General features: G+C 45.4%; 1 protein-coding gene across 1 annotated transcript in view; it reads left to right on the top strand.

Annotated features, from left to right (window-relative positions):
• Window positions 1-13,408, top strand: part of LOC121171526 (flavin-containing monooxygenase 5-like) — a 96,879-nt gene that overhangs the window by 70,276 nt on the left and 13,195 nt on the right. Inside the window, exon 9 of the mRNA XM_041003263.1 lies at window positions 10,825-10,913. Coding sequence (XP_040859197.1) covers window positions 10,825-10,913 — 89 coding nt within the window. The remainder of the gene's footprint in view (window positions 1-10,824; window positions 10,914-13,408) is intronic.

Raw genomic sequence — 13,408 nt, 5'->3', positions numbered from 1 at the left:
ACACTTGCCTCCTGCTGCTGTGAGACAGTTAACCAGTTGGTAAGCAGGAGAGATGGAATGTCTGTTTTCTTTGGGATGCCAGTACCCAGCGCACTGCCCAGAAACACATTTCAAAGCTCACTAAGGGAAGTATTCCAGGGACACTGAGACAACCAAGAAGGGCAGTCAGTCTGATCCCATAGGCGCCAGAGAAGACTAGGGAATCATTCACAATAGTGGTTCCTACAATTTAACTACAAAATGCCATTTTGAAGTTGAAAAAGCTGAGCCTGGCGCAGTAGCTTAGTAGTTAAGGTCCTTGCCTTGCACATACCAGGATCCCATATGGGTGCCAGTTCTAATCCTGGCAGCCCCACTTCCCATCCAGCTCCCTGCTTGTGGCCTGGGAAAGCAGTCGAGGACGGCCCAAAGCCTTGGGACCCTGCACCTGCATGGGAGACCCGGAAGAAGCTCTGGGCCTCTGGCTTCAGATCAGCTCAGCTCTGGCCATTGTGGTCACTTGGGGAGTGAATGATTGAACAGAAGATCTTCCTCTCTGTGTATCTGCCTTTCCAATAAAAAATAAATAAAAATATTTAAAGTTGGAAAAGTTTCAACACCTTCAGATTCAACAGGTAACTATAACTTGAGCCACTAGAGTTAACAATGATTTCAGCATTTTTTTACTTTAACAATCACAGCATCATCTCGATACTTACACACAAAAAAAGAGCCCTCCCACCTGTAGATTCCATCAAGAAGCAGCTGGGAAACAGTTGTGAAAGTGCAGGTCTCTTGTGACAACTTCTTGTCCCTGTAGCTGAGAACCAGAACCATTTGTCCTCACAGAATTAGATAAAAATCATTTCTTAGCTCTACCATTTCAAAACTCTGCTCCCTAGGATGAATTACTGGATCATAATAAGGTGCGTTTTCTTCATCTGTAAAAACGAAAAGGGGGCATCTTGCACACTTGATATAATTAATTTTGAATTGCCAGACGCTCCTCCTACCCAGTCTGTGATAAATGCTTCATAAAGTACTTAGAGTTGAGAAAGTCCTCTTCTGAATTTCTTTGGTTTCTTTCTTTTCTTTCTTTCTCTCTCTCTTTCTCTCTCTCTCTTTCTCTCTTTCTTCCTTCCTTCCTTCCTTCCACAGACCCCAGACTATCCTCTGTGATAGATTTTTAATATTATTTAAAAGCAGGACCAGACTTAGGGCCCAGTGTTGTTGTGCAGTGCGTTAAGCTGATGCCCGTGACATCTACATCCGAGATCCTCCACTTCCAGTTCAGCTCCCTGCTAAGGCACTTAGTGAAAGTAGCAAAACATAACGTGGGTGAAGCTCCAGACTCCTGACTTCTGCCTGTCACAAGCCCAGCCACTGTGATGATCTGGGAATTGAACCAGAGATGAATGAAAGATTTCTTCTCTCCCTTTCCAACCCTACCTTTCAAATAAATGAATAAATCTACAAAAAAAAAAAAAAAGGAAGCAGTCTTAGGAGATAGCACCATCCAACAAAATACTTCTGTCTCAGCCCTTTGTTTCTGATTGCTGCCAACTCCAGATTAACATGACTCTCATGCCCGAGTCCAGCTTACATGACAATTCTTTCATGCAAAAACACCTTTTTGCATGGCAAGTTTTCCAAGACTGTTTTAAAAAATTAGAGTGAATTGCACCCATCAATTCATTTGATTCCTTTTTGCTACATTTTTTTAAATTCTCAAAATTGAGAAAAAGACCTCTTTAGAACAAAACACTTCACCATAAAATGTCAGTATTTGCTAGCACTGTGACACTGAAGGATGACTGAATATCCTGCGGACACTCGGTCATTCATTAGTGACCAGCAAGGACAATGACATAGAGGGTGGCCCATTAGCAAAGGGGCCCTCTGGCGTCCAACTCTGTAATATTCCCTTTATTAACCCTGTGACCCCAACTCCAGAGTTTTCCATAGTAATGTGAACAGTTTGACAAATCCAAGTGGATCACAATACCCTCCAGGATGAGCATTCACAATGGGAAACTGCTTTAATTCCTTCTCGCTTTCTGCAACCACAATTACGTTTAGCAGAAGCGTCTCGTTAACAATTGCAGATCTTTATTAGATGAGAAAAGACACTCATCTCTATAGAAAAGACAGTCCATCTTGGAATTTACTTTTTTTGCAATCGTCTAACCTCACGTTGCTGCCTTTGGGAATTTGGTAATGGATCTTCTGTGTCTATTTGCCTGTTTGCTTTTTAAATTTAGGAGATTGTTTCATTTCTTTCTCTAGCCTGATTTACTTTGTTGTGTAATATTTGCTGTTAATATTTAAATATATTTTAAGAGGCTATCCTTAAGGAGTAATATTGGCTGTCAAACACATTATCCTTTTTCTATCTGTTGTATAAAGAGAATGTACAGTTGCATGAAATTTCTGGAGCAATGTGAAAAAAAATAAGAATGTTCAGTCAGCGGATGACAGCGCTTTTTTCTCTTATTTTAAGTACTGGCAATGATTCTCAATCCCCTTTTAAACTCTTGGAATTACTGGAGATCCCAGAAGAACTCTCTATGTGAGTTATGTCTACGTTATGTCAGTAAGCCAAGGGACTCATGTTATGGCTAGCAGGTAAAGCCACTCCTACGACACCAATATCACATATGGGCTACCTCCTGCAATGCCAGGATCCCATATGGAGTCCAAGCTGCTCCACTTCCCATCTGGGTCCTGGTTAACGGCCTGAAAAAAGCCAAAGATGGCCCAAGTCTTGGGCGTCTTGGGTCCCTACCACCCACTTGGGTGATCTCAAAGAAGCTCCTGGTTTTGGACTGGCTCTGTTCCAGCCTTGAGCCATTTGGGACGTGAGCCAGCAAATGCAACATCTCTCTGTCTCTCTCTCCTTATTTCTCCCTGTCTCTCCCTCTGTCACTCTGCCTTTCATATAAAAGAGTTAATAATTTTTAAAAAGAAGTAAACATTTTACAAACATTTATACATAGCACTTGTTCCTTAAAAACAATAAATAATGCATATTAAAGTTCATTATGTGTCTCATGAAAAGTAACTGCATTTTCAGAATGATGAAATTTTAGTAAAAAGAGTGGCACCACTTTGCATTTTGCAAAACTCATGTCTGGTTTGAGAGAATGCAACTGACCCTCGATGCATCTGTGTTCTATCTACTTCAATACGTTGATTTGATTGACATTTAGGAAGGAAATAGAGCCTCCCTCGGATGTGACTGGAAAGGAGAAATCATAGTTGAATAGATTTTGCAGATAACTGTAGATATTTCTCTTTGACATTAAAATGAAACTGGACAAGTGGTAGGCTTTTTATGGGTTAGCTGCTGGATGGAAACTGAAACTGTAATATCTGTAGTCCATCACATTAAAAATAACTCATCTGTCTTGTGCAGTGAACACACATCTTCACTTTCTATAGTTTACAGTTGATCTGGACATTAGTTTCCTGGGGGCAGACATTTATTATAGCTATCAAGACACTGCTTGAGACACACATACATATCCCACTTAAAATGCCTGGGTTCAAGTTCCTGATTCCAGCTTCCTGTCAGTGCACCCCTTGGATCTTGTGGGACCGTGTGGGAGGCAGGACTGAGTTCCTGGATCCTGACTGTAGTGTGGTCCAGTCCTGGTTGGTGCAGGCATCTGGGGAGTGAAGACTTTATGTCTGAATGTCTCTTTTCCTTCCAAATTAGGAATGAAAAATCAAAAAATTAAAACTTGAGGAAAAAAATAAAGAAAATGCTTTCCTGAGTTGTGCGTGTTTTCCAAATGTTGACATTGTATCATTATATGACCTTAGAAGATCACATTTTTCATGAGAAAAATTCTTTAAACATTGGGAGGCTTCTAGCAACAGATACAAATTATCCAGTCTTCTAATTTTTGCTTTAATAAATGTTCTGATTTTTAAAAAATATTTATTTTTATTGGAAAGGTAGATTTACAGAGAAAAGAGACAGAAAGATTTTCCATCTGCTGGCTCACTCCCCAAATGGCCACAACAGCCAGAGCTGACCTGATCCGAAGCCAAGAGCCAGGAGCTTCTTCCAGGGCTCCAACGTGGATACAGGGTCCCAAGGCTTTGGGCCATCCTCCACTGTTTTCCAAGGCCATAAAGAGGGAGCTGGATGGGAAGTGGAGCAGTCAGGAGATGAACTGGAACCCATATGGGATCCTGGCTTACAAGGTGAGAATTAGCATGTTCGTGGCTTCTGCTTTTGGGTTGGCTCAGCCCTGACTATTGCAGCCATTTGGGGAGTGAACCAGCTGATGGGAGATGTTTCTGTTTCTTCTTTCCTCTGCAAATCTGCCCTCTCAATAAAAGTCAGTAAATATTTACAATATCTCAATATTTGCACAGTGCTTCTTCCCAGAAATAATCAAATTTCAGAACACAGCCATATGCTATATAAAGTCTTCCCTTTCTGTTATTTTAGACACTCAAGGGGGAGATTTAATAACATTAAGAATTCATCAAGGACGTGGCTGGAGGAATCTGACTTTTTTTCTTTTAACCATAAATGCATGGGTGAAGAGTACAGTGCCCACCTGCATGGTTCAACGAGGCTGCCCTGATCTGTTCTGGGGCACCATGTGTTCACCCATTGTTGTTTTGGGGCAGATGTCAGCACAGTGAAAAGGGCAAATGAAGCTGACATCACTATGGAATGGTCCCTCCCTCCCAGAGTCCCTGACGGGGTCTTGGGGACCTGCAGGGGCCACAGACATGACCGGAGAAAGGCTGCATGGCAAGTTCACCTTAGTGCATTCACAGACCCAGATACTTGCTTCAAAGCTTGGCCAAGAGAGTCATCCAATCTGTTCTACTTTCCATCCCCTGATGGAGCACTCCATACCCTCAACTAGCCTAGATGAGCTAGACATCATGTGCCTGTGTACATCTGCATGCTGTCCACTGCATAGGCATCGGCAACTGAGAAGGCCCAGTCCCAACATATGTACTCCAAGGTCAGACACATATATTTAGTGATTTTCCCTGTGGACAGTGTTTGAGTCCAGTGATCCAACTGGGGAGTCCCCCACCTGAACACATGGTGGTAAATGCAACTGCCTGGTCCATTCCACCCCTCAGCCCTACTCCTCATGGGAACCAACAAGTGCTGCAGCCTAGCCCAGCTCAGCTCTCCACAGGCTCAGTCTTCACACACACATACCAGTGGATACCACAGTCTAGTGGGGGCAACACCCAAAAAACCCCACTAGGCCTGCCCCCATCCCCAGCCTTTGTATGTGCCAATATGTGCTATAGCCTAACCCAGCTTGTACCATATCCAATCTGGCTCCTGTGCATACCCATGGGTGCTGCACCTTAGCTCAACCCAACCCAACCCCAGACCCAATCCACATGGGTGACAATAGGTGCTGTCGCCTTGTCCAGCCTGGTCTGCCTCCAGCCATGTTCCTTGTGCTCACCAGCAGGAGCTTCATCCTAACAGGGAGAGGCTCACAGTTCCCCTTCCAGGCCTGCATACAGCAATGAATCTTGTGCTTATCGTGGGGTATTGCAGTCTAGCCTAACACAACTTACACCCAGTCCTGGCACTTGCTATTGAGTGTTGCAGCCCAGCCCAAGCAGCCCATACCCATTCTGGCTCTTGGGGACAGCCTAGCTCAGCCTGGCCTGCCCCCAGTCCCAACTTGCACACCCACCAGTGGAAGCAGCAGCCCAGCAAGGACATCCTGGAGTTTCCCCTACTAGGACTGCTCCCAGATCCAGGTCTTGCATGTGCTGGCAAGTACTATTGCCCCCTTTGGCATGGCCTGCCTCTAGTCTCAGCATTCACTGGCAGGTGGCAAGCCTGGCTCAGCCCAGCTCACCCCTAATCCCAGCTCTCACCAGCAGGTGTAGCAACCTAGCCCATCCTGGCCCACTTCTAGCTTTCATGTGAATTGGCAGGTGTTGCAGCCCAACATGGCCTGACCTGCACCCATCCTGGATCTTGTTCATGCTAGTGGGCACTGCAAACTGACCTAGCCCAGCTCAGCCCAGCACAACCTGAGATCTGGCCCACTCGTAAGCCAATAGGTGCTTCAGCCTAGCCTGGCCTAACCTGGTCTGTCTCCAACCCCAGCTCTCATACTCACCAGGGGGAACAGTGGCCCAGCCTGACATGAAGGCCTTATTTTTAATAGGCATTATTTTAGACAAGGTTTTAAAATCTGGTGACAACCCTAATTGGAGGCCCATATAGGCATGCATTCTGCTCAATTACATAAACAATATTAAAAAGAAAATTAAAATTTTTTGTAAATAATGTCTGTCTGATGACAGATAATTATAAGAATAAATTTAAAGTTGATCAGCATGTGTTCATTTCTGGTATACAATTAATTTCATTTAATATCTATATGAAAAGTTTCTGGAAGTTTAGAAACATTTTGGATTAGAACTTGAGCAAGAAATGCTAAAACAAAAGAAGAAAATAGACACATATGACTATTGCTCTATTGTTACTGGCTAAGTTTAGAAATGATGAACTACAAACAGCTTAACCTGTGAGTGCAGTTTCATCTTAATTTGTCTGCATGTTGCACAGAAGATCAAGGTTGCACACTTGCTAGACTCCTTCCTCCGAAGGAGAGCAGGTCAGTGTACTTACACATCATTACCAGGAGAAAGCGTAGACACTTTGAAGTGTCTGATTTGAGTATAAAATTTAGGAGCCATACTCAGGTAAATACGGGACTATTAAGGAGTAGTTCAAACCTGCCAGATGTAAGGATCCTGGAGAAACACACCAAAGTACTTCACCACCAAGTTGAGCCTCTGCTTAAAACACTGGCAACCCATATCAGAGTGCTAATTGGGGTCCCTGCTACCCTGCTTCTGATCCAGCCTCCTGCTTAATCGACCTGGGAAGGCAGCAGAGGATGTCTCAAGTCACTGGGTCCCTGCCACCCACCTGGGAGGCTCAGATGGAGTTCCTGAGTTCGTTCATTCTCTCTCTCTCTCTCTCTGTCTTTCTCTCTCTCTCTCTCCCTTTCAAATAAATAAATAATTTTGAAAAAAAAAGTTTAAAAAAGAACAAAAGGTTCATTCATCAGAAATGGTTGAGAGAACAAAGGAAGGATATATTAGAGTCAGGGACATAAATATAAACAGCAGATAATCCAAATCTGCTTATATTTCTTTATCTTAAAACTTTCTCTAACAGCTCCCAGTAGCTTTGGCAAACAAGAGAAACAGATCATCTATATCCCTAGAAACAACAGTGACCCTGGCTGAGCAATGAACAGGCAGCCTGGGATTCAGTCTGTTAAGATGAAAGGCAAAAAGCAGAGCTGGCTAGCTGGCTTACAATGGTGTTTACAAGTAAATGACTTAAATGAAGCATTTCCTAGAAGAAAGTATTGTATATCTTTAGTACATTTTATTCTTTATGGAAAACTTATCAACAGCAGACATTTTCATACATTTCCATAAGAGTACTGGTTGCAGTTCCAGCTGCTTCACTTTCAATCCAGCTCCGTGCTGATGGCCTGGGAAAGCAGCAGGTGGTGGCCCAATTGTTTGAGCCCCTACACCTACATGGGAGACCCAGGCTCCTGGCTCCTGCCTGTAAATTAGCTCAACTCCAGCCACTGTGGCCATTTGGGGAGTGAACCAGCAGATGGAAGATCTCTCTTTGTATGTCTCTCCTCTCTGTGTAACACTACCTTAAAAAAAAAAAAAGGAAAAAGGAAAGTTCCACTGACCTCTTAGTGTGTGATCTTCTAAGTCTCAATCTGTCACTATGAAAGGTCCTTCAGTGTGCTGCCCCTAAAGGAGCTAGAAGCCACAACCCACAACCTATTAAGTGCTTGAACCCACAACCTATTAAGTTCTGCATTTATCTCTCCCACACCCTGAACTACTCTCACTGGCAGCTACAATTGAATAAATAAATCTTTAAAAAAAAAAAAGAAGAAGAAGAAGAGCTGACTCATCTAAGTCAACAGAGGACTTCAAATACCTCATCAAAAGATGCAAAGCAGGACAGGTGGCTCAACAATCCTGGCCAGGCCTTATAGGAGGCATCTAGGACTGTGGATACACGAGGTAGACAATGATCAGCCATTAGGCCTTAAAATAACTGTGTACCTCTAGTGTAACAAAACAGACAACCTCTCAGACAACCAAAACCATTCAAGTAACATCCTTGGACCACTCTCCTCCACAACAAGGTCTCCAATGATCCTCTCCCCGGGTGCTGATGTAGTGAGTGTGACAGCCAGGATCCATGCACTCCCCCTCCTGAACTCCTCCGCCACCTCCTACAGACTCATGAGCATTTATCTCATCCATCTCCCCCCTTTATTGACCCCCAGGGGTCAATAACTGAAATCAGAGGCTGGGCCCAGCACTATAGCCTAGCGGTTAAAATCCTCGCCTTGAATGCACCAGGATCCCATATGGGCGCCAATTCTAATCCCGGCAGCCCCACTTCGCATCCAGCTCCCTGCTTGTGGCCTGGGAAAGCAGTCAAGGATGACCCAAAGCCTTGGGACCCTGCACCTGCATGGGAGACCTGGAAGAAGCTCCTTGCTCCTGGCTTTGCATTGCCTCAGCATGGGCTATTGTGGTCACTTGGAGAGTGAACCAGCAGATGGAAGATCTTTCTGTCTCTCCCTCTCTCTGTAAATCTGACTTTGTAATAAAAATAGCTAAGATTTTAAAATAAAGTCATATTATTTCCTCATGTAGCAAATCTAGTCACATTGGATAACCCCTTTCATACAGAGGTTCTTCAAAACTTCCGGGAAAAGGCACATTATGAATCAACTATGCACGAAACTTCAAGATATCTTGCACCCAAACAAATGCACTTTTTTAAAAGAGTTATTTTTATTGGAAACTCAGATTTACAGAGAAGAGAGACATCCACTGATTCACTCCCCAAGCAGCTGAAATGGCCAGAGCTGCACCAATCCAAAGTCAGCAACCAGGAGCTCTTCCTGGTCTTCCACGCAGGTGCAGGGTCCCAAGGCTTTGGGCCATCCTCCACTGCTTTCCCAGGCCACAAGCAGGGAGCTGGATGGGAAGCGGGGCTGCTGGGTTAGAACCAGCGCCCATATGCAATCCCAGTGTGTGCGAGCAAGAACTTCAGTCACTAAACTACCGCACCAGGCCCCAACAAATGCACTTTTAAATTCCATTTTCAATGAATGTTTTTCAATTTCCCTCCTCAGCAATACTTGATTCTCTGATTGGTTCCCTAGTCATAGGCCAGGTCAAAAGAGTCAATTATTGGGCCCAGCAGTGTGGCCTAGCGGCTAAAGTCCTCACCTTGAATGCGCCAGGATCCCATATGAGCACCGGTTCTAATCCCAGCGGCCCCACTTCCCATCCAGCTCCCTGCTTGTGGCCTGGGAAAGCAGTCAAGGATGGCCCAAAGCTTTGGGACCCTGTACCCGTGTGGGATACCCGGAAGAGGTTCCCGGATCCTGGCTTCGGATTGGCGCAGCACGGGCCGTTGCGCTCACTTGGGGAGGGAATCATCGGATGGAAGATCTTCCTCTCTGTCTCTCCTCCTCTCTGTATATCTGACTTTGTAATAAAAATGAATAAATCTTTAAAAAAAGCCAATTATTAAATGTTCAGGGTTTTTGGTAGGGAACTGTTAAATACAGTCACTATTAAATATTAAGCTGACCTTTAAATACATTATACTAAGTACAAAGACCGTACACCACAAACATCTCCCTTCCTAGATATTTGTATTGTTTTTGCTACTATTGATGTTCTCAAGCATCCATGTCCAGTGTGTCTGATATGTCTTTGGTAGGTAAGAAAATGGTCCTGTTGCCTGATAGAGGAATTTAGGAAACCCCTGTGTCAGGCAACAGTCCCTACAAGACTGTTGAGCACAAGCATCAATGCTGGGGGCAGCCCAGAGCAGGCCAGGTTATACTACCAATCAACACACATGTGGGTCAGGTCTGGAGGCAGACTGAGCCAGGCCAGTTCATGACACCCACTGGCAGATGTGAGAACCAGGACAGGGTACAGGACAGCCAGGTTGGACCATAACACCAGCCAGTTCACATTAAGGTTCACACTAGGCCATAGCACCCGCCAGCAGGAGCTGGAACTGGAAAGGCTCTAGCACCCACTGGAAAATGCACAGGAGAGGCAAGGCATACCAGACTGGGTCACAGGACCCACCAGTACACATAAGACTAGGAGAGAGGGGGAGGCAGCCCAATGTGGGGCTGCAGAGGCATCCATGTTGGGCCACTGCACCCTCTGGTCAGAATGAGAGCTGGGATTGGGGCACACGAGACTGGGCAGGGCTATGGCACCCACTGGCCTGTGTGTGAGCTGGATTAGGAGAGCCAGGCTAGGCTAAGCGACCATATCCCCTGGTGCATGCATGAGCCAGAGTAAGTGCAGGCTTAGGTGGACTTTGCCACAGTGTCAGCTGGTAAGTGCTGGGACTGAGGACAAGTCTTGTCCAGCTGTGGAGAGCGGAGCCACGCCTCAAAGATGGCGCTTGCTGACCATTGCTTCATGGCACAAAGGTGGTAAACAGGTTTTGGGAAGTTACTGAGGATTGGGCCGAGCACGCAGGGAAGCTATGTGACCTAAGTCATGATTGGTGTGTTTATGGCATGACGTGAGGAGCTGTGTATGGATTGGTTTGTGCAATGTAAAAGGTTGTGGGTAAGTAAATGGTTAAAAAGGAGATTCCCCTGGGCATGCTTCAAGGTTATGCTGTAATTGCCTCACTGTAATAAATCTTACAACTGTTGCAACTTTTTCTTTCTTTTCTTTTCTTTGCCACTACGCTTGAAGTCTTGACCAATAAACTTTTTAAAGAGTCTTTACCGTATCGGGGTTTTGCTCACGGGACGAGGGACCCCGATATCCAGCTAGACATAGAAGCAACTGGAAAGTGCAAGATTCAGGTATGGGAGTGGGCCTAGGAGGGAAACGGTAGACACTTCTCTGTTAGGCTGCAGTTCCACTGGTGACCATGATTAGCAGGGCTGGAGATGGGCCTGGATAGTGGTAGCACCCACCAGTATAAGTGTAGGTTGAGTAGGGGGATTGGTTGAGCTGAACTAGGCTCCAGCACCCACTGATATGTACAAGAACTAAGTGGAATGTGGGATACACTGATCAGTCTGTCATAGCAATCGGCATGTGCAGAAAGCAAGGTTGGGGGCGGCCTTGGTGTGGGATATTGGTGGTCACTCCAACTGGGCTGCATTTCCCACTGGTGTGCATGAGGGTCAAGTGCGTGGTGGGCTGGGTTAGGCCGCAGAATCCATTGGCTTGTGTATGAGACAGACCTAAGGACAGAAATGACCCAACAATTGCAATTACCAGCGTGTGTGTAGGCTGATGTGTGTGGACTGACCTGAACCCACACTAGTTGGCACACAGAATCAGGCTGGGTTCATCTCTGGTGAAGTTTCCTTGAGGACTCCCCCAAATTTGACCACTGGACTGGAAACCACAAGCACAGGGAACATCACATGATCTGTGGTCTAAGCGTGGGTCATGTCTGTCAGAACTGGGCCTCCTCAATTGCTGAGGCCTGTGTAGTAGACGGCATGGCCAGGTGCACATGGGGACATGACAGGTCATTGAGACCTGCAGAGGATATCTAACGCCATGGAGGGTTAGATCAAAATGGACAACTCTCCCGGCTGAGCTTCAGTAGTGGGCATCTGAGCAAGTCAAGACTCCGACGTGGACTATGTCAGCCAATGGACTTTGGAGGGATTTCCTCAACCTTGGAGCAACAAAATTAACAGCATCTCAGAACGATCAAAACCACCTAAGTAGTATCCTCAGAACACACTCCACTTTGGGGATCCTAGGATGATAATCAGTGGTCATCCCACATCTTTTGAGTACTGGTGTGTTTAGGCTGCTGGGAATGGTCCTCTCCTCCTGTCCCTCCTCCTTTCCATAACCAGGAAGAATAGAAGGGAAGATTGGAAACAGTTGTCTCACCCATTTTCCCTCATTCATAGGCCCTTTCCACCTTAAGCAGGGATCCACATGGGCATGCATCTTTTTCAACTATGAAAATATCATCAAAAGTAAATCGATTCTGAGGGGGAAAAAGATGCTGTGTCCACTACTAGGAGTTCCACCAGGGTTGCTACCGGCCGACCCCACATGGGATGCTACCAGTTGGCACCCCTCTAAGGGTTCACCCCAAATGATTATGTACGCCAAGGCACCATCAGCCGACTCGGCATTCCCATAAGGCACGTTTCTGTTGAGCAGCTCTGGCCTTCTCTAGTCTTCCTCCCCCCCAGAGGTAGCACAAGTGCTCACGCCAAAACTCTGAGAATCTACTGGTCTTATCATTGCAGGAGGCAACTGTTCGCCAACTGGTCTCTGCTGGGTGCTGACAGAGCCTGAGCTCTGGCACTACCTACCCCACTGGCATTTCTGTTGCTGGCTAACTCATAACTCAATGGATATAACACTGTGCTTTTTCAAATTGTCTTCATTTAAAGTTCAGAAACATTCTGATAACTTTATTAATCATCGTTATGCGGCCTGACATTTCAACACATGTGTACCAATCAAGTCTGGGTAATTCATATTTGCCTTTGTTGTGACTTTATATGATTGTCACCTTGGAGCTCCTCTTTTCCTATTCATGGGCCACAGATATATGACATTATTTTTGTTAGCTAATAAGTATTTGGATTTTCACCATATTGTAAGCATCCCGGAGCTTCCACAAACCATAACTGCAATTATCACACCAAATGGTCTTTTTCTCTTGGCCTCTCTGGAGACAGCCTTTTGGTCTTGCTTAAACAACTTGCCACATAGCACCCTTTAGCCTTTGACCTTTGCTGGAAACTACAGACAATTGAAAGGCAAGTTCAAGGGGGTTTGTTAACTCCTTCCCGTTCTTTCTACTTCTTTCACTCTGCTTCCCAGTGTCTGTCGAGGCCACCTGTTCCTGCAAGTTTCCTCTGATTACTCCACTCTGTCCCAAGCCACGTGTGGGAAGCAGGTGCGCAGTGACTAAACGAAGCATTTGCTTCTGGTTTGTTTCAGGCTCACGCACAGATGTGGCAAATGTGGGGACTTTTCCTGTCTGGGGAGAGGAATACCTTTCCTCTCGTTGGCCGTGGAATTGAGCAGGCAATTATTTTTAAGGGCAAGTTCACTGTCTGAATCAATATTATCTAAAAAGATAAATGTAGTGAAATTCAGAAGTAAATACATAAAATAATAAAACAAAACGCTAAGTGTTTGTGTCAGCACGGTGCCTCAACAGGCTAATCCACCAGCTGCAAGCCTCAGCATTCCATCTGGACACTGATCCATGTCTCAGCTGCTCCACTTCCCATCCAGCTCTACAGAAGGCCTGGGAAAACAGCTGAGAATGGCCCAGTGTCTTAGCACCTTGTACCCGTGTGGG

The sequence above is a fragment of the Ochotona curzoniae genome, unplaced genomic scaffold (genome assembly GCF_017591425.1).
Source record: "Ochotona curzoniae isolate NIBS_2020 unplaced genomic scaffold, NIBS_Ocur_1.0 scaffold_2683, whole genome shotgun sequence".
NCBI classification, from domain to species: Eukaryota; Metazoa; Chordata; class Mammalia; order Lagomorpha; family Ochotonidae; genus Ochotona; species Ochotona curzoniae.
Note: the sequence above shows the minus strand (reverse complement) of the source record. Positions and strands in the feature narration are given on the sequence as shown.